Source organism: Carica papaya, chromosome 3 (genome assembly GCF_054855325.1).
Source record: "Carica papaya isolate Zhongbai chromosome 3, ASM5485532v1, whole genome shotgun sequence".
NCBI classification, from domain to species: domain Eukaryota; kingdom Viridiplantae; phylum Streptophyta; class Magnoliopsida; order Brassicales; family Caricaceae; genus Carica; species Carica papaya.
The window spans coordinates 2,260,302-2,282,310 of record NC_142311.1 but is presented as its reverse complement, the minus strand read 5'-3'; the positions used below and the strand labels follow the sequence as shown (position 1 = coordinate 2,282,310).

The 22,009-nt window shown below is 31.9% G+C and overlaps 2 protein-coding genes across 2 annotated transcripts in view; one reads left to right on the top strand and one right to left on the bottom strand.

Moving 5' to 3' along the window:
- Positions 1-18,212, top strand: part of LOC110811894 (THUMP domain-containing protein) — a 44,465-nt gene extending 26,253 nt beyond the window's left edge. Inside the window, exons 5-7 of the mRNA XM_088215032.1 lie at positions 16,480-16,600; positions 17,432-17,572; positions 17,837-18,212. Of these exons, the coding sequence (XP_088071158.1) occupies positions 16,480-16,600; positions 17,432-17,572; positions 17,837-17,917 (343 nt within the window). The 3' untranslated portion in view covers positions 17,918-18,212. The remainder of the gene's footprint in view (positions 1-16,479; positions 16,601-17,431; positions 17,573-17,836) is intronic.
- Positions 18,213-19,186: 974 nt separating this feature from the next.
- Positions 19,187-21,669, bottom strand: LOC110811799 (ubiquitin-conjugating enzyme E2 20). Its single transcript, XM_022038371.2, has 6 exons — positions 21,284-21,669; positions 20,681-20,708; positions 19,839-20,066; positions 19,696-19,759; positions 19,516-19,575; positions 19,187-19,417 (listed from the first exon to the last, which is right to left on the bottom strand). Exons 1-6 carry the CDS (start codon positions 21,397-21,399, stop codon positions 19,368-19,370), a joined length of 546 nt encoding a protein of 181 aa, XP_021894063.1. The 5' UTR covers positions 21,400-21,669; the 3' UTR covers positions 19,187-19,367.
- Between the last annotated feature and the right edge of the window lie 340 nt (positions 21,670-22,009).

The window sequence follows — 22,009 nt, the reverse complement described above, 5'->3', positions numbered from 1 at the left end:
CCTAACTTTTTAGGATATGGTATGCCTCAACATTGATTAATTGTCTTCCATAGTTGATACTGAACTACATCTTTTGCATTTTGTTTTTTGCTCTTCATTCCTTACCTTTTCTCTCATTCTGCGTTAAATCTCTTTAAACAACTCTAATGACTTATCCTCTAAACTTTTTATGCTCTTTTTTGTTTTTTTCTCATCATTCCTTATTTTTTCTCTCATTTTACTCCATATCTTTTTAAACAACTTTATTGCCTTGACCTAATCCTTTAATCTCTTTTTTGTTTTTGGTCCTCATTCCTTACATTTTCTCTCCTACTCTAAATCTCTTTAAACAACTCCATTGCCTTATCCTCTAAACCCTTTACTTTTTTTGTTTCTTGATCCTCATTCCTTACTTTTTCTCTTATTTTACTCAAAATCTTCTTAAACAACTCCATTGCCTTGTCCTCTAAATTCTTTTATCTCTTTTTTGTTTTTCGCTCTTCATTCCTTACTTTTTCTCTCATTCTACTCCAAATCATTTTAAACAACTCCATTGCCTTGTTTTCTAAATCTTTAAATCTCTTTTTTGTTTTTGCTTCTCATTCCTTACATTTTCTTTCTTACTCTAAATCTCTTTAAACAACTTTGTTGTCTTATCCTCTAAACCCTTTAATCTCTTTTTTGTTTCTTGCTCCTCATTCCTTACATTTTCTCTCCTACTCTAAATCTCTTTGAACAACTCCGTTGCCTTATCCTCATGCCTTGTCCTCTAAACCTTTTAATCTTTTTTTTGTTTTTTGTTCCTCATTCCTTACTTTTCTCTAATTCTACTCAATTTCTTTCAATAACTCCATTGCCTTATCCCATAAACCTTCCAATCTCTTGTTTGTTTTTTACTCGTCATTCCTTACTTTTTCTGTCATTCTACTCCAAAATCTCTTCAAACAACTCCATTGTCTTATCTTCTAAACCCTTTAATTTTTTTTTTGCTCCACATTACTTATTTTTTCTCTCCTTCTATTCTAACTCTCTTTAAAAAACTCTATTGCCCTATCATCTAAATAGTCTAAGCACTCTATTTTAGTCCACTGCAAACAAATGATTTATGATTTTAATCTGTTCATACATCCTTTAATTACATGTCTTTTTCTATAATTATTTATTCTCCTAACATTAGTATTATGATTAATTGTCATCCGATTTTCCCTCCCTTTTCCTTTTACCATGCCTCAGGTTACCATAATACTAAACTACAGCCTTTTCTCTCCTACTCTAAATCTCTTTTAACAACTCCATTGCCTTATCATCTAAACCCCCCTAAACCTCTATTTTAGTCTCTTGCAAATAGATGATCTATGGTTTTAATATGCTCATACGTCCTCTAATTACATGTCTTTTTTTATGATCATTCATTTTCCTAACATTTCAAGATTTGATGCACCTCAACATCGATTAATTGTCTTCCAATATCCCCTCTCTTTTCTTTCCACCATGCCTTGGGTTACCATAGTTAATAGAGAACTACAACCTTTGTAGATCCCTTTATACCTTGTTTGCTTTTCTTTTTTGTCTTTTGCTTCTCATTCTTTACTGTTTTTCTCATTTTACTCTAAATCTTTTTAAACAATTCAATTGCCTTATTTTCTAAATCATTTAATTTCTTTTTTGTTTTTTTCTCCTCATTCCTTATCTTTTTTCTCCTTCTACTATAAATGTCTTTAAAAAACTCTATCGCCTTATCCTCTAAACAGTCTAAACCCTCTAGTTTAATTTGCTACGAACAAATGATCTCTGTTTTTAATTTGTTCATACATCATCTAATTACTTGTACTTTTCTATGATCATTTATTCTCCTAACATTTAAGGATACGATGTGCTCCCATTTTAGTCTCTTGCAAACAAATGATCTCTGATTTTAATATGCTCTTACATTCTCTAATTAGATGTCTTTTTCTATGATCATTTATTTTCCTAACTTTTCAGGATATGATGCACTTCAACATTGATTAATTGTCTTCCAATATCCTCTCTTTTCTTTCCACGATGCCTCGAATTTACCATAGTTGATACTGAACTACAAAACCTTTGCAGTTCCCTAGATCCCTTTATATCTTGTTTTCTTTTCCTTTTTGTTTTTTGCTCCTTATTCCTTTTCTTTCCACCATGCCTCGGATTTACCATAGTGATACTAAACTACACAGCCTTTCCAGTTCCCTAGATCCTTTTATATCTTGTTTTCTTTTCCTTTTTGTTTTTTGCTCCTTATTCTTTACTTTTTTTCTCCTTCTCTAAAATCTTTAATCTCTTTTTTGTTTTTTGCTCCTCATTCCTTATTTTTTCTCTCATTCTACTTTATATCTCTTTAAACAACTCCATTGTCTTATCCTCTAAACTCTTTAATCTTTTTTTCGTTTTGTGCTCCTTATTCCTTACTTTTTCTCTCTTACTTCTCTTAATCTCTTTAAACAACTCCATTGCTTTATCCTCTAAATAGTTTAAACCCTCTATTTTAGTCTACTGCAAACAAATGATCTCTAGTTTTAATATGTTCTAATAACCTATTTTATTCTATGATCATTTATTCTCCTAACATTTTAGGATACGATGTATTTCTATTTTAGTCTCCTCCAAACGAATGATCTTTGATTTTAATTTGCTTATACATCCTCTTATTAACTATCTTTTTCTATGATCATTTATTCTCATAACTTTTCAAGACATTATGTGCTTCAACATTGATTAATTGTCTTCCAATATTCCCTCTCTTTTCTTTCCGCCATGCCTCGGGTTACCATAGTTGATAGTGAATTGTGCCTTTGCAGTTCCCTAGTTTCCTTTTTACCTTGTTTGTTTTTCATTTTTATTTTTTGCTCTTCATTCCTTACCTTTTCTCTCCTTCAACTTTAAATCTCTTCAACTAGCTCGATTGCCTTATTATCTAAACTCTTTAATTTTTTTTTTCCTCCTTATTCCTTATCTTTTCTCTCCTTCTACTCAAAATCTCTTTAAAAAATTCCATAGTTGATAGTGAATTGTGCCTTTGCAGTTCCCTAGTTTCCTTTTTACCTTGTTTGTTTTTCATTTTTATTTTTTGCTCTTCATTCCTTACCTTTTCTCTCCTTCAACTTTAAATCTCTTCAACTAGCTCGATTGCCTTATTATCTAAACTCTTTAATTTTTTTTTTCCTCCTTATTCCTTATCTTTTCTCTCCTTCTACTCAAAATCTCTTTAAAAAATTCCATTGTCTTATCCTCTAAGCCCTTTCATCTCTTTTTTTGTTTTTTGCTCTTCATTCCTTACCTTTTCTCTCCTACTCTAAATCTCTTTAAACAACTCTGTATTGTTTTATCCTCTAAACCCTTTAATCTCTTTTTTTTCCATCATTCTTTACATTTTCTCTCATTCTACTCAAAATCTCTTTAAAAAATTCCATTGTCTTATCCTCTAAGTCCTTTCATATCTTTTTTGTTTTTCGCTCCTCATTCCTTACATTTTCTCTCATTCTACTCTAAATCTCTATAAAAAACTCCATTGTCTTATCCTTTAAATCTTTTAATATCTTTTTTGTTTTTCTCTCCTCATTCCTTACCTTTTCTCTTATTCCACTCCTTTTCTTTTTTGTTCCTTGTCCCTTATCTCTTTTCTCCTTCTACTGTAAACAAATGATCTCTAGTTTTAATATGTTCTAATTACCTACCTTTTTCTGATCATTTATTCTCCTAAAATTTCAGGATACTATGTGCCCCTATTTTAGTCTCCTACAAACATATGATCCTTGGTTTTAATCTGCTTATACAGCCTCTAATTAAATATCTTTTTCTATGATAATTGATTATCCTAACTTTTCAGGATATGATGCACCTCAACATTGATTTATTGTCTTCCAATAGCCCCTCTAGTTTTAATCTGTTCTAATTACTTGCCTTCTTCTGATAATTTATTCTCCTAAAATTTCAGGATACTATGTGCCCCTATTTTAGTCTCCTACAAACATATGATCTTTGGTTTTAATTTGCTTATACACCCTGTAATTAAATATCTTTTTCTATGATCATTGATTCTCCTAACTTTTCGGTATATGATGCACCTCAACATTGATTTATTGTCTTCCAATATACCCTCTCTTTTCTTTCCATTATGTTTCGGGTTACCGTAGTTGATATTGAACTATAGCCTTTTTAGTTCTTTAGATCCCTTTATACCTTGGTTGCTTTATCCCTTTATACCTTTTCTCTTCTTCTACTATAAATCTCTTTAAAAAACTCCATTGTCTTATCCTCTAAACCCTTTTATCTCTTTTTTGTTTCTTACTCCTCATTCCTTACATTTTCTCTCGTTGTACTCTAAATCTCTTTAAACAACACCATTGCCTTATCATCCTCTAAGCCTTTAATCTTTCTTTTGTTTTTTTCTCTTCATTCTTTTTTCTCTCATTCTACTCCAAATCTTTTTAATCCTCCAAACCTTTTAATCTCTTTTTTGTTTTTGCTCTTCATTACTTATAATTTTCTCTCCTTCTACTCTAAATCTCTTTGAACAACTCCATTGCTTTATACTTTGAACCCTTTAATTTCTTTCTTGTTTTTACTCTTCATTCCTTACATTTTCTCTCTTTGTACTCTAAATCTCTTTAAACAACTCCATTGCCTTATCCTCTAAACCTTTAATCTTTCTTTTGTTTTTTGCTCCTCATTACTTATAATTTTCTCTCCTTCTACTCTAAATCTCTTTGAACAACTCCATTATTTTATCCTTTGAACCCTTTAATTTCTTTTTTGTTTTTTTCTTCTCATTCTTTACTTTTTCTCTTATTCTACTTCAAATCTTTTTAAACAATTCCATTGCCTTATCCTTTAAACCCTTTAATCTTTTTTTAGTTTTTGCTACTCATTCCTTACTTTTTCTCTCATTCTACTCTAAATATCTTTGAACAACTCCATTGCCTTATCCTCTAAATCTTTTGATCTCTTTTTTTTTTTTTTTGGCTCTTCATTCTATATTTTTTCTCTCATTCTACTCTAAGTCTCTTTAAAAAATTCCATTGCTTTATCCTCTAAATCCTTTCATCTCTTTTTGTTTCTTACTCTTCATTCCTTACATTTTCTCTTCTTGTACTCTAAATTTCTTTAAACAACTCCATTGCTTTATTCTTTGAACCCTTTAATCTCTTGTTTGTTTTTTTCTCCTCATTCCTTACCTTTTCTCTAATTCTACTCTAAATCTCTTTAAACAACTCCACTGACTTATTCACTAAACCATTTACTATCTTCTTTGTTTTTTGCTCCTAATTCCTTTTTCTCTCATTCTACTCCAAATCTCTTTAAACAACTTCATTGCTTTATTTTGATCCCTTTAATATCTTTTTTGTTTTTATCTCCTCATTCCCTACTTTTTCTCTCAATCTACTCCAAATCTCTTTAAACAACTCCATTGCCTTATTCCATACTTTTTGTCTCATTCCCTTAACCCTTTATTTTTATTTTTGCTCTTCATTCCTTGCTTTTTCTCTCATTCTACTCCAAATTTATTTAAACAATTCTATTGCTTTGTCCCCTAAACCCTGTAATATCTTTTTTGTTTTTTGCTCCTCATTCCATACTTTTTCTCTCATTTTACTCTAAATCTCTTTAAAAAAACTCCATTGCCTTATCCTTTAAACCTTTTTATCTCTTTTTTGTTTCTTGCTCTTCATTCCTTACATTTTCTCTCATTGAACTCTAAATCTCTTTAAACAACTCTATCTGCCTTATCCTCTAAAACTCCCTAAACCGCCCATCTTATTCTCCTACTAACAAATGATCTCTAGTTTTAATCTGATTATAGATCCTTTAATTAAATATCTTTTTTTACGATCATTGATTTTCTTAACTTTTTAGGATATGATGCCCCTCTCTTTTCTTTGCATTATGTCTCGGGTTACCATAGTTGATACTGAACTATTGCCTTTGCAATTCTTTTGATCCCTTTATGCCTTGTTTGCTTTGCTTTTTTATTTTTTTCTCCTCATTCCTCACCTTTTCTCTCTTTCTTCTCTAAATCACTTTAAACAACTCCACCACCTTATCTTCTAAACCCTTTAATCTATTTTTTGTTTTTGCTTCTCATTCCTTACTTTTTCTCTCATTCTACTCCAAATCTATTTAAACAACTCAATTGCCTTGTTCCCTGAACCCTTTAATATCTTTTTTGTTTTTTGCTCCTCATTCCATACTTTTTCTCTCATTCTACTCTAAATCTCTTTAAAAAACTCAATTGTCTTATCCTTTAAACATTTTCATCTCTTTTTTGTTTCTTGTTCCTCATTCCTTATATTTTCTTTAATTGAACTCTAAATCTCTTTAAACAACTCCATTGCCTTATCCTCTAAAACCGCGTAAACCCCCCCATCTTAGTCTCCTACTAACAGATGATCTCTGGTTTTAATATAATTATAGATCCTTTAATTAAATATCTTCTTCTACGATCATTGATTTTCCTAACTTTTCTTGCCCCTCTATTTTCTTTGCATTATGCCTCGAGTGATGATAGTTGATACTGAACTACTGCCTTTGCAATTCTTTTGATCCCTTTATACCTTGTTTGCTTTTCTTTTTTATTTTTTTCTCCTCCTTTCCTACCTTTTCTCTCTTTCTTCTCTAAATCACTTTAAACAACTCCAACATCTTATCCTCTAAACCTTTTAATCTCTTTTTTTTTCCTTAATCCTTACCTTTTCTCTCATACTACTCTAAATCTCTTTAAAAAACTCCATTACCTTATTTTCTAAATCCTTTTCTCTTTTTTGCGTTTTACTCCTCATTCCTTATATTTTCTCTCATTTTACTCTAAATCTCTTTAAAAAACTTCATTGCCTTTTCCTCTAAACCTTCCATCTCTTTTTTGTTTCTTGCTCCTCATTGCTTACATTTTCTCCCCTTCTACTCTAATCACTTTAAGCAACTCTATTGACTTATTCTCTAAACCTTTTACTCTCTTTTTTGTTTTTGGCTCCTTATTCCTTACTTCTTCTCTCATTCTACTCCAAATCTTTTTAAACAACTCTATTACCTTATCCTCTAAATTCTTTAATCTCTTTTTTGTTTTTGTTCGTCATTCCTTACATTTTCTCTCCTTTTACTCTATATCTTTTTAAACAACTCTATTGCCTTATCCTCTAAATCCTTTAATTTCTTTTTTGTTTCTCGCTCCTCATTCCTTACTTTTTCTCTCATTCTACTCCAAATTTTTTAAACAAATCCATTGCTTTGTCCTTTAAACCCTTTAATATCTTTTCTGTTTTTGCTCCTCAATCCTTACTTTTTCTCTCATACTACTCTAACTCTCTTTAAACAACTCCATCGCCTTATCCTATAAATCCTTTAATCTTTTTTTTGTTATTTCCTCTTCATTCCTTACCTTTTCTCTCATTCTACTCTAAATCTCTTTAAACAATTTTATTGTCTTATCCTTTAAACCCTTTAATTTTTTTTTTTTCCTCCTCATTCCTTACATTTTCTCTCCTCTTACTCTAAATCTCTTTCAAAAACTCCATTGCCTTATCCTCTAAATCCTTTCATTTCTTTTTTGTTTCTTACTCCTCATTCCTTACATTTTTTCGCCTTTTACTCTAAATCTCTTTAAACAACTCCATTGTCTTATCATCTAAATCTTTTACTCTCTTTTTTGTTTTTTGCTACTCATTCCTTATATTTTCTCTCATTATACTCCAAATAGTTTTAAACAACTCCATTGCCTTATCCTCTAAACCCTTTAATCTCTTTTTTTTTGGCTCCTCATTCTTTACCTTTTCTCTTTTTGTACTGTAAATCTCTTTAAATAACTCCATTACCTTATCCTCTAAACCCTTTAATCTCTTTTTTATTTTTCGCTCCTCATTCCTTACTTTTTCTCTCATTCTACTCCAAAACTTTTTAAAAAACTCCATTACCTTATCCTCTAAATCCTTTAAACTTTTTTTATTTTTACTCCTCATTCTTTACTTTTTCTATCATACTATAAATCTCTTTAAACAACTTCATTTGCTTATCCTCTAAACCCTTTAATTTCTTTTTGTTTTTTTCTCCTAATTCCTTACATTTTCTCTCCTTCTACTCTAAATATCTTTAAATAACTCCATTGTCTTATCCTCTAAACGCTTTAATCTCTTTTTGTTTTTTTCTCCTCATTCATTACTTTTTCTCTCCTTCTACTTTAAATCTCATTAAACAACTCTATTGTCTTATCCTCTAAACCCTTTAGTCTCTTTTTTTTTGCTCCTCATTCCTTACCTTTTCTTTCCTTGTATTCTAAATTCTTTAAACAACTCCATTGCTTTATCCTCTAAACCCTTTAATCTTTTTTTTTTTTTTTCACTCCTCATTCCTTACTTTTTCTCTCACTCTACTCCAAAATTTTTTAAACAACTCCATTACCTTATCCTCTAAACCCTTTAATCTCTTTTTTATTTTTGCTCCTCATTCCTTATTTTTTCTCTCATACTACTCTAAATCTCTTTAAACAACTCCATTTGTTTATCCTCTAAACTCTTTAATCTCTTTTTGTTTTTTTCTCCTCATTCCTTATCTTTATCTCTTTCTTCTCTAAATCTCTTTAAACAACTCTATTGCCATATCCTCTAAACCCTTTAATCTTTTTTTTTTTATTTTTCACTCCTCATTCCTTACTTTTTCTCTCACTCTACTCCAAAATTTTTTAAACAACTCCATTGCTTTATCCTCTAAACCCTTTAATCTCTTTTTTATTTTTTGCTCATCATTCCTTACTTTTTCTCTCATTCTACTCCAAAACTATTTAAACAAATCCATTGTCTTATGCTCTAAACTCTTTAATCTCTTTTTTATTTTTGCTCCTCATTCCTTACTTTTTCTCTCATACTAGTCTAAATCTTTTTAAACAACTCCATTTACTTATCCTCTAAATTCTTTAATCTCTTTTTGTTTTGTTCTCCTCATTCCTTACCTTTTCTCTCTTTCTACTTTAAATCTTTTTAAAAAATTCCATTGTTTTATCATCTAAACCTTCTAATCTCTTTTTTGCTCCTCATTCCTTATATTTTCTCTCCTTTTACTCTAAATCTTTTTTAAAAACTTCATTGCTTTATCCTCTAAACCCTTTCATCTTTTTTTTGTTTCTTGCTCCTCATTCCTTACATTTTCTCTCATTCTACTCTAAATCTTTTTAAACAACTCCATTGCCTTATCCACTAAACCGTTTACTATCTTTTTTGGTTTTTCCTCCTAATTCCTTTTTCTCTCATTCTACTCCATATCTCTTTAAACAATTCCATTGTTTTATCCTTTGATCCCTTTAATCTCTTTTTTGTTTTTATCTCCTCATTCCTTAATTTTTCTCTCAATCTACTCCAAATCTCTTTAAACAACTCCATTGCCTCATTCCATACTTTTTCTCTCATTCCCTAAACCCTTTCATCTCTTTTTTGTTTCTTGCTCCTCATTCCTTACATTTTCTCTCCTTGTACTCTAAATCTCTTTAAACAACTCCATTGCCTTATCCATTGCTATAAATCTCTCATTCTACTTTTTCTATCATTCTACTCTGAATCTCTTTAAATAACTCCATTGCTTTATCCTTTGATCGCTTTAACCTTTTTTTTATCTCCTCATTCCTTACTTTTGCTCTCAGTCTACTCCAAATTTCTTTAAACAACTCCACTGCCTTATCTCCTAACCCTTTAATCTCTTTTTTGTTTTTCATTTCATACTTTTTTTCTCATTCTACTATAAATTTCTTTAAACAACTCCATTGCCTTATCTCCTAAGTCCTTTAATCTCTTTTTTATTTTTTGCTCCTCATTCCATACTCTTTCTCTCCTCTAAGTCTCTTTAAAAAACTCCATTGCTTTATCCTCTAAACCCTTTCATCTCTTTTTTGTTTCTTGCTCCTGATTCCTTACATTTTCTCTTCTTGTACTCTAAATCTCTTTAAACTACTCCATGGCCTTCTTCTCTTAGCACTTTAATCTCTTTTTTGTTTTTTTCTCCTCATTCCTTACTTTTTCTCTCATTCTACTTTAAATCTCTTTAAACAGCTCCATTTGCTTATCCTCTAAATCATTTAATCTCTTTTTGATTTTTCTCCTCATTCCTTACCTTTTCTCTCCTACTCTAAATCCCTTTAAATAGCTCCATTGTTTTATCCTCTAAACCCTTTCATCTCTTTTTTGTTTCTTACTCTTCATTCCTTACATTTTCTCTCATTCTACTCTAAATCTCTTTAAACAACTCCATTAAACTGTTTGCTATCTTTTTTGTTTTTTGCTCCTAATTCCTTTTTCTCTCATTCTGCTCCAAATCTCTTTAAACAACTCTATTGTTTTATCCTTTGATCCCTTTAATTTCTTTTTTGTTTTTATCTCCTCATTCCTTACTTTTTCTCTAAATCTACTCCAAATCTCTTTAAACAACTCCATTGTCTCACTCTATACTTTTTCTCTCATTTCCTAAACCTTTTCATCTCTTTTTTGTTTCTTGCTCCTCATTCCTTACATTTTCTTTCCTTGTACTCTAAATCTCTTTAAACAACTCCATTGCCTTATCCGTTGCTATAAATCTCTCATTCTACTTTTTCTCTCATTTTACTCCAAATCTCTTTAAACAACTCTATTGCTTTATCCTTTGATCACTTTAAACTTTTTTTTTTATCTCCTCATTACTTACTTTTTCTCTCAATCTACTCCAAATCTCTTTAAACAACTCCATTGTTTTATCCTTTGATCACTTTAACCTTTTTTTTTTATCTCTTCATTCCTTACTTTTTCTCTCAATCTACTCAAAATTTCTTTAAACAACTCTACTGCCTTATCCCCTAAATCCTTTAATCCCTTTTTTGTTTTTTATTCTATACTTTTTCTCTCATTCTACTGTAAATCTCTTTAAACAACTCCATTGCTTTATCTCTTAAGTCCTTTAATCTTTTTTTTGTTTTTTGCTCCTCATTCCATACTCTTTCTCTCATTCTCTAAATCTCTTTAAAAAACTCCATTGCTTTATCCTCTAAACCCTTTCATCTCTTTTTTGTTTCTTGCTCTTGATTCCTTACATTTTCTCTCCTTGTACTCTAAATCTCTTTAAACAACTCCATTGCCTTCTTTTCTAAGCACTTTAATCTCTTTTTTGTTTTTTTCTCCTCATTCCTTACTTTTTTTCTCATTCTACTTTAAATCTCTTTAAACAGCTCCATTTGCTTATCCTCTAAATCCTTTAATCTCTTTTTGATTTTTCTCCTCATTCCTTACATTTTCTCTTCTACTCTAAATCTCTTTAAACAACTCCATTGTTTTATCCTCTAAACCCTTTAATCTTTTTTTTTTTCCTCTCATTCCTTACATTTTCTCTTCTTCTACTCTAAATCTCTTTAAAAAACTCCATTGCCTTATCTTCTAAAACCTTTCATCTCTTTTTTGTTTCTTACTCTTCATTCCTTACATTTTCTCTCATTCTACTCTAAATATCTTTAAACAACTCCACTAAATCGTTTACTATCTTTTTTGTTTTTTGCTCCTAATTCCTTTTTCTCTCATTCTACTTCAAATCTCTTTAAACAACCCCATTGCTTTATCCTTTGATCCCTTTAATCTCTTTTTTGTTTTTATCTCCTCATTCCTTACTTTCTCTCTCAATATACTTCAAATCTCTTTAAACAACTCCATTGCCTTATTCCATACTTTTTCCCTCATTCACTAAACCCTTTCATCTCTTTTTTTGTTTCTTACTCCTCATTCTTTACATTTTCTCTCCTTATACTCAAAATCTCTTTAAACAACTCCATTGCCTTATTCTCTGAGCACTTTAATTTCTTTTTTTGTTTTTTTCTCCTCATTCCTTAGTTTTTCTCTCAATCTACTCCAAATATCTTTAAACAACTCTATTGCCTTATCCATTGCTATAAATATCTCATTCTACTTTTTCTCTCATTTTACTCCAATTCTCTTTAAACAACTCTATTGCTTTATCCTTTGATCACTTTGATCTTTTTCTTTTTATCTCCTCATTCCTTACTTTTTCTCTCAGTCTACTCCAAATTTCTTTAAATAACTCAATCGCTTTATTCCCTAAACCCTTTAATCTTTTTTTTCTTTTTTGCTTCTCAATTCTATAATTTTTCTCTCATTCTACTGTAAATCTCTTTAAACAACTCCGTTGCCTTATCCCCTAAGTCTTTTAGTCTCTTTTTTGTGTTTTGCTTCTCATTCCATACTTTTTCTCTCCTATTCTAAATCTGTCCATTGCCTTATCCTCTAAACAGTTTAAGCAATCTATTTCAGTCGCCTGCAAATAGATGATCTTTGGTTTTAATCTGCTTATACATCCTCAAATTAAATATCTTTTTCCATGATCATTGATTCTCCTAACTTTTCAGGATATGATGTGCCTCAACATTGATTAATTGTCTTACAATATTCCCTGTCTTTTCTTTCCATCATGGCTCGGGTTACTATAGTTGATACTGAACCTCAGCCTTTTCAGTTCCTTAGATCCCTTTATAACTTATTTGCTTTTCATTTTTTGTTTTTTGCACCTCATTCTTTACCTTTTCTCTCCTACTCTAAATCTCTTTAAACAACTCCATTGTTTTATCCTCTAAACTTTTTAATTTCTTTTTTGTTTTTTGCTCCTCATTCCTTACCTTTACTCTCATTCTACTCTAAATGTCTTTAATCAACTCCATTGCCTTATTCTCTAAACTGTTTAATCTCTTTTTTATTTTTTACTCGTCATTGCTTACCTTTTCTCTCATTCTCTAAATCTCTTTAAACAACTCTATTGCCTTATCCTCTAAATCCTTTAATCTCTTTTTTATCTTTTGCTCCTTATTCTTTACATTTTCTCATCTACTCTAACTCTCTTTAACAACTCTATTGCCTTATTGTCTAAACTCTTTAATCTCTTTTTTATTTTTTTGCTCCTCATTCCTTACCTTTTCTTACCTTCTACTCTAAATCTCTTTAAACAACTCCATTGTCTTATCCTTTAAAACCTTTATTCTCTTTCTTGTTTTTTGCTCCTTGTTCTTTACTTTTTGTCTTACTCTAATCCTCTAAACACTTTAATCCCATTTTTGTTTATTGCTCCTCATTTCTTACTTTTTCTCTCCTTCTACTCTAAATCTCTTTAAACAACTTCATTATCTTATCTTCTAAACAGTTTAAACCCTCTATTTTAGTCTAATGCAAACATATGATCTTTGGTTTTAATATGTCCTAATTACCTGTCTTTTTCTATGATCATTTATTCTCTTAATTTTTCAGGATACGATGTATCCCTATTTTAGTCTAACGCAAACATATGATCTTTGGTTTTAATATGTCCTAATTACCTGTCTTTTTCTATGATCATTTATTCTCCTAATATTTCAAGATACGATGTATCCCTATTTTAGTCCAACGCAAACATATGATCTTTAGTTTTAATATGTCCTAATTACTTGTCTTTTTCTATGATCATTTATCTCTTAATATTTCAGGATACGATGTATCCCTATTTTAGTATTTTGCAAACAGATGATTTCTTGTTTTAATATGCTCATACATCCTCTAATTAAATATCTTTTTCTATGATCATTTATTCTCCTATTTTTTCAGGATATCATGTGCCTCAACGTTGATTAATTTGTCTTCCAATATCCCCACTCTTTTCTTTCCACCATGCCTCGGGTTACCATAGTTGATACTGAACTACGGCCTTTGTAGTTCCCTTGATCCTTTTATACCTTGTTTGCTTTTCTTTTTTGTTTTTTGCTTTTAATTCCTTACCTTTTCTCTCCATTGCCTTATCCTCTAGATTCTTTAATCTTGTTTTTTCTCCTCATTTCTTACCTTTTCTCTCATTCTCTAAATCTCTTTAAACAACTTCATTGCCTTATCATCTTATTCCTTTATATCTTTTTTATTTTTTACTCCTCATTTCTTACCTTTTCTCTCCTCCTACTCTAAATCTCTTTAAACAACTCCATCGCCTTATCTTCTAAACTCTTTCATCTCTTTTTTGTTTTTTTCTCCTCATTCCTTACCTTTTAATCTCTTTTATGTTTTTTCTCCTAATTCCTTACATTTTCTCTCATTCTTCTCTAAATCTCTTTAAACAACTCCATTGTCTTATCCTCTTATTCCTTTATCTCTTTTTTACTTTTTGCTCCTCATTCCTTACCTTTTCTCTCTTCCTACTCTAAATCTCTTTAAACAACTCCATTGCCTTATCCTCTAAACTCTTTCATCTCTTTTTTGTTTTTTTCTCCTCATTCCTTACCCTTTCTCTCCTACTTTAAATCTCTTTAAACTACTCCATTGACTTATCTTATCTTCTAAACTTTTTAATCTCTTTTTTGTTTTTTGCTCTTCATTCCTTACTTTTTATCTCTTTCTATTCTAAATTTCTTTAAACAACTCTATTATCTGGTTTTAATCTGTTCTAATTACTTGTCTTCTTTTATGATTATTTATTCTCCTAACATTTCAAGATACGATATGCCCCTATTTTAGTCTCCTACAAATTGATGATCTCTTGTTTTAATCTGCTCATACATCCTCTAATTAAACGTTTTTTTCTATGATCATTTATTCTCTAAATAGCCTAAGCTCTCTATTTTAGTCTACTGCAAACAAATGATCTCTGGTTTTATTTTGGTCATACATCGTCTAATTACCTGTCTTTTTCTATGATCATTTATTCTCCTAATATTTCAGGATATGATATGCCTCAAACATTGATTAATTGTTGTCCAATATCCCATCTCTTTTCTTTCCACCATGCCTCGGGTTACCATTGTTAATGCTAAACTACAGCCTTTACAGTTTCCTAGATCCCTTTACACGTTGTTTGCTTTTTGTTTTTTGTTTTTTGCTCCACATTCCTTACCTTTTCTCTCCTTCTGTTCTTTAAACAACTCTATTTTCTTATCTTCTAAAACCTCTTATCCCTCCATTTTAGTATCCTGCAAATAGATGATGATGTCTGCTTTCAATCTGCTCAGACATCCTCTAATTACTTATTTTTTTCTGTGATCATTTATTTTTCTAACATTTCAGGATATAATGTGTTCCAACATTGATTAATTGTCATCTAATATCCCCTCACTTTTATTTCCACTATACCTTGAGTTATCATTGTTGATACTGAACTACAACCTTTATAGTTCCCTAGATCCCTTTACACCTTGTTTACTTTTTTTTTTTTAAGTTTTTTGCTCCTTATTCCTTACCTTCCCCCTTTTACTCCAAATCTTTTTTAAATAACTCCATTATCTTATCCTCTAAATCCTCAAATGATACTCCCAGCATGTAACTACTATGGATATTTCACAAGATCTCCTCTCTTTCTTTCCACCATGCCTCGGTTAATTATAGTTGATATTGAATTGCAGCTTTTGCAGTTTCCTTCCTATTCTGAATCTCTCTAAACAATTTCATTGCTTTATCCTCTAAACTCTCAAAAGATACTCCCAACATGCAGCTAATCCTCTGGGCTCGGGTTATTATTGATATTGAACTGCACCCTTCGCAGTTCCCTAAATCTCTTCACACCTTATTCTCTTTTCTTTTTTGTTTTTTACTCATTCCTTACCTTCCCTCTCCTACTCTAGATCTCTTCAAACAACTTCATTACCTTATCTTCTAAACCCTCAAAAGATACTCACAGCATGCAGCTAATCCTCTGGATATTTCGCGATACCCGCCTCGAATTTTCTTTTCCAATGAGATCCCCAATCTTCTCTCGACTCTCCCCCTTCACCATAACCACCCCTCCCTGGATATTTTTTCCTTCCCTTCCCCTGTATGCATTCAGCCTCTTCATTCTTCACTGGTATTATTGCCAACCTGCAATCAGTCTCCTTAACCTCCCTCTCCTTCCCATCGCAACTCGCCACCACTGAAGTCCCTTTGGTCACCCTCTCTCCTGATTTCATTGTCTCTCTGTGTCCCTCTTGGTCTCTGCCATGTTCATCTTCTGTTTGCTCACCACCCTTCCTTCACTTGATTCTCTCATATCTTTGTATCTCAAACACATTGAGATTGGTAAATATTTCATCAAATAAAAACTTGACAACAGCCTAATGTTTACGACATACATGTCCTCTAATTCTTAACTTGCGGTTATATTAAGTAAAGGTGTAAGTAATCTAACATTCTAAACTCTTATTGGCTGGGAATAGACAATATTTATTCCTCAGTTTGAAAAAGAGTGTTAAAAATAAAGTAAATCAGAGTATTAAAAATATAGTAAATTAGAGTGTTAAGAAAAAAGTAAATCATGGTGTTAAAAAAGAAGTAAATCAAAATGTCAAAGAAGAAGTAAATCTGAGTGTCAAAGAAGAAACAAATAAGGTTAAAAAGTATAAGGATAAAATTACATCATTTATAATTAATTGTTTATTTTCTTTTCTGTTATAAAAAACCTATATATATAGGGTTATAATATTTAATAGAATATACGTCAATCAAAAGATCATTTTTAACAGAATTCGAATACTTTGTGATTGTTTAGGTTCATCTTAAGAGTTTTACCAATTGAAGTTGCATGCTATGCTTCAGAAGATGAAATTGCAAAAGCAATTGAACCTCTTGTGGCACGCTATTTTCCCGTCGAAACTCAAAGTTCTCAAAAGGTATTTCATTTATTAGTTTTTTTGTTACTTAATTATCATTCAGGTGTATGCCCGCAGGGATGCACTAATTGTATGAGCATGTGCTCGTATATTCAACAAGTCCATTCGGTGGAGGACATGATAGAATTAGAGGAGTTTAGGGTTTGGAAAAGAATGGGGAAGGAATATGGTGAGCGGACACAATTAGTTGAGAAAGATCAAGACATAGATTTCCTAGAAGAAAGGAGAAGAGAACAGAGAAAAAGATCAAGGTAGGTATATCTGAGGAAGGGGAAGAAAGAGGAAAAGAGAAAAGAACAGAAGAAATTGAGAAAGAAATTGGAGAACTGCAACTATATTAGACTGGAAATATACTCTACTCAAACCAACCGTTTCACTGGGTTTCTAATAAAGAAAATGTCAAAAGTTCCTAAACCTAGTCAAAATTTCTTAAATGATCTGTAGTAATATAATTACATAATCATTACAAAGGGCACCCTCAGGGATAGATAGTTTTTAGGTGCATATATTAATTAGAGCAAAGACCTAGGCTTGAGTCCCTCCTCCCCTACATTGATTCCTATAAGGAACAGCATAATTATGACATAAATTCCTTTTACAACTAAAAGTATTCCTATTTAGCTTCTTCTCATCATGCATCACCAACAGATGCATGCGTGAATGGCACGCCCAGATTGAGAGTTTCATTTTTGCTTAACCATCTAAAAACTAGGCAACTGAATACAAAGTTTTTTCCCAAACTTATTCAAGTTTCTTTGGCTAAATTATACCGGTGAGTTGATATCCCTTTGTATGTGCTAGTTGGTTCATAATTTTTTTTGGTAAGTGCAGTTTGCAGTATTGTATGAGGCACGTGCAAATACCGGCGTTGACAGGATGAAAATCATAAATGCTGTGGCAAAATCTGTCCCAGGACCTCATAAAGTTGACCTGAGCAATCCTGACAAAACAATCGTAGTTGAAGTGGTGAAGGTAAGAGAGTCTTCTCAGAGTTTGTTAGAGAAGAAATATTTGCCTAAGCTGCTCATTTCCTGCATGCCTCTAAAAGTTTCAACTTGGTGCATGCCTCTAAAAGTTTCAACTTGGTCTAAGTTTTTGTTGCTCATTTGCCACATGCTTCTAAAACTTCTCATATTTTTTAAGCTTGATTTGTTTAAGTTATGTAAAAATTAAAAGCTTGTCTTTTTAGCTGGGGAGTACGTCCGTGGCTTGAGCTCCTTCTCTTTGTTTTTACAGACTGTATGCTTGATTGGAGTTGTCGAAAAGTACAAGGAGTTAGCCAAATACAACCTGAGGCAGCTCACTTCACCAAAATAACCAACTCATCTCATTTTTTAAGCAGGGAAAGTGTGAGTGGGTATGGCTATTGTGGGCTAGCCAAATACAACCTGAGGCAGCTCACTTCACCAAAATAACCAACTCATCTCATTTTTTAAGCAGGGAAAGTGTGAGTGGGTAACTGGCTATTGTGGGCCAGATAAATCTTTCATGCTTCAAAAATTATTTAGATCTACTTTCTGTTTTGAGGGGAAAAAAAACAGCAGGCTGCAAACATCACCAGCTTATGTGGACAGATTCTTAAATTTTAATTTCATGCCTAGAAAATTGCTAACTGGTGAAATTCTACAGAATTTTTTCTCCAGTACTTTTTCATTCATGAGATATTGAATGAAAAATATACTGAAGAAAAATAAAATTTTGAATCAAAATAATATATATTCCTTCTTGCAATAGAAATTCACAATTAAACACAAGCAAATTTGATTTGGACATCAAATACATAAATTGACATCAAACACAAGCAAATTTAATAAAGTTCCTTTTTCCTATTCTTAACATTGTAAGATCTATGATCCTATCAATAAGCAAATTTATTGTTCTGTTTATTACTTAGCATGTTAAATCATATCCTAATTGAACAAAGATTTCTCTGTCAAATCGTGCTATAATCATATCATGAGGACTGGACAGAGACATGATTTCCTGGCTCACTAAATCTGGAAAATCAGAGGTGCTTCCTAGAATCATCTTTTTCGCTTGAAAGGCTAGTCGAGAATGCATCTTGACCAAAAAGGTCAGAACTATGGACACCACAAAAAAATGTGGTTGCATCTTGACCAAAAAGGCTAGTCGAGAATGCATCTTGACCAAAAAGGTCAGAACTATGGACACCACAAAAAAATGTGGTTGCAAAATTCACTGCATTCATGCATTACTGCAGTGAATTTTGATCTATGGTGATGATATATGGTTTCTAAAAAGACCACATTTTTTTGTGGTGTCTTACTGCATATCTATGGTGCATGATATATTGGGGTTATGACGGGTTCAGCCAACGAGGAAATATGGGCTTGGAAAGGGAATAATTCCCATTCACCATTTTTAGGTCTTTTGGAAATAAATTGTAGAATTTTTTAGAGTAAAGAGGTAGGGAATAATATTTTGTTAGGGTTAGGGACGAACACTTTAAGAATATCAGTGACACTCTAACACAATTGTTAATTTTTTGTACATGAATGTACTACGTCCTTTGATACATTGTTAATAACATTTAAAAAAGGAAGAAAGGTTGTACGGAATGAATAATGATTCTCAAAAATTTGAAATAACTGTCATTTAATCATTCATCAAGAATAAAAAGGCCCTTGATCTGTAAAAGGTACAAAGAATTGAAGGAATGAACCATACAACTATCAAGTTTGTACTAACTTGATCAAACAAAAACAAACTCCTTATCATCCTGAAAGTCATTATGCACTGGTAGTCATTATGCACTGGTAGGAGGTTTGTACAACTTCTCAACCATCTTCCTGTATTCTGCAAAAGACAAACATAGATGTGTTAAAAAAGATGTTTTCTCATCACAAAACCTTAGAACTGTGAATATAGTCCACTGCGTATTTTCTTATATTCACCTTCTTGATTGCTCCAAAGTTGGGCTGCTTGAGTGTTTAGAGGTGAGCTGATGTTTGGTTCTGAACAAGGAATTATAAGGAAAAAAAGTGAAAAATTGGATATTGACCAACAAACTAGGATCTTTTTCTTTTTCTTTTTTTTTTTAATGTTTCTAATTGAATGGACGAAAAAGAAATTACCTCCAAGCAGACTCTGGATTGATAGCAGTATGGTTCTCACATCATAAGCAGATGACCACTTATCCTACATAACCAACACACGTATATTATGTACTTATATATATGTACACGCACTTGCCTAGGAAGATAGACCGCAGAAGTACCTGAAGAATGTCCAAGCAAATATTGCCATAGACATCAACATTGGGATGGAAGCAGTTGGTGTCGAACTTCACTTTTGGAGGTTTAAATGGATAATCACTGGGAAACTTAAGGGATAGTCTGTATTCTGTTCCCTCAAACACTGTGTCCTTGCTTCCAGTGATTGTCCCTTTCCAGCAGAATATATTGTCCTCCTCTGGGAAGGCAGATATCCCAGTATCTCCACTCATCTGGTAATCGAATTAGAACATAATAAAGATTCAGTTGGAAAGTTTAAGTCACTTCAATTACTTTTTATGGATGCTAAAAGCCGAACTAGTTTTGAATCAGTAATAAAGAAAGTAGTAAAACTCATATGGGTTTCACTTTAGTTTATCTGAGAATTGAATTAGAACATAACAAAGATTCAGTTGGAAAAGCCTAAGTCACTTCAATTACCTTTCATGGCTACTAAACGCCTAACTATTTTTGAATCAGTAATAAAGAAAGTACTAAAACTAATACGGGTTTCACTTTAGTTCTCTTCTGAGAGTTGAATTAGAACATAACAAAGATTCAGTTTGGAAAGCCTAAGTCACTTCAATTACCTTTCCATGGATACTATACGCCTAACTATTTTTGAATCACCAATAAAGAAAGTACTTAAACTCATACGGGTTTCACTTTGGTTCTCTTCTGAGAATTGAATTAGAACATAACAAAGATTCAGTTTGGAAAGCCTAAGTCACTTCAATTACCTTTCCATGGATACTAAACGCCTAACTTTTGGGATCAGTAATAAAGAAAGTACAAAAACTCGTATGGGTTTCACTTTAGTTTCCTCAGCAAAAGAAATGGTTCTTACCATCAAGGCCATCAATTCTGATTGCAACCTGTGGTAAAGACAAGAGGGAAAAAATTAGACACCCACAAAATCAAACTGCAAAAACCAGTAATCAAGTAAACAATCAAACCCTAAACCAAATCCTAAACCCTAAACCAAACTATTGAAGAAGTGAACAATCAAATCCTAAACCCTAAAATCAAACCAATCATAAAAGTAAACAACAAACCCTATACCAAACCAGTGAAAAAGTAAAACAATCAAACCCTAAACCCAAAAACTAGTAACAGAAGCAGATGCAGGGTGGCGCTCATAAAAGGCAAATAAAATTATAAATTCAAGCATACCCAAAAACCCTAGAGAATTTTATCTAAAATAAGCTCCCTTCCGCAAAAACACAGCAAATCCCCTTGTCAAGATCAGTCCAAGAACCACAAAATTAAACCCCCTCCCTTAAAAAAAAAAACAAAATTCTTCACAAAGCTTGTTATTTTTTTCCCAAAAAGATCAGTAGATTGTAGATACCAGATCTAATCTGAATAGAGATCAAATGATTAAATTGAAAAAAAAAAAAAAAAGAGCCAAAAGACTGGGTATCGAAAAAACTCGTATAGCTTTCGAGACCTTTTGAGTACGGATTGAGTATCAACGCTCTTCGCCGGCGGAACAGCCTGCTTTGATCCAGTCGCAGCAGGAGCGGCCACCGGGGTATTGCCTTGGTACTCATTAACCGCCGCCATATCTTCTTCTTCCTTTATGTTGATCAGAAAAAACCAAAAGAATTTCAAGAAATGATGCTCAAAGCAAGGAAGTCAAAAGAAAGCACAAGAACACAATCGTCAACTTTGATGGAAAAAAGAGTAAAATCGCGGAGGCAAAGAAGAAGAAGAAGAAGAAGAGACTAGAAAAGGCTTCTTTCCCTTCTTCTTTCTTCGCGAGCGAGAGAGTTTCAGGCGCAGAGAATGAGAGACTGAGAGAGAGTGATGAGATAGAAGAGGCGGTGGGTCTGGCTTTAAAACGACGCGGGGTTAAAGAAGAAACGATGTCGGTTTGACAGAAAGAGATTTCAAAATATAATTTTCGAACGTTAAAAGGACGCGGCGGAGATTCGATTTGTCTCACAACGGCTAGTTTTTTTAAGGTACTTTACGATTTGCTACCACGCACCTGAGGTGTAATCGCCAAAGATTTTCCTGATTTGATTTGATTCTTAAAATATTTGTTTTCTTATTTTTCTAAAACCATTTTTTTATACCATTATGTTATTTAAATTGTTTTGTTAAAACGTTTTATTTTATTTTTATTATGAGGAATTAGCCCATATTTATTATCTAAAAATATTTAAAAATT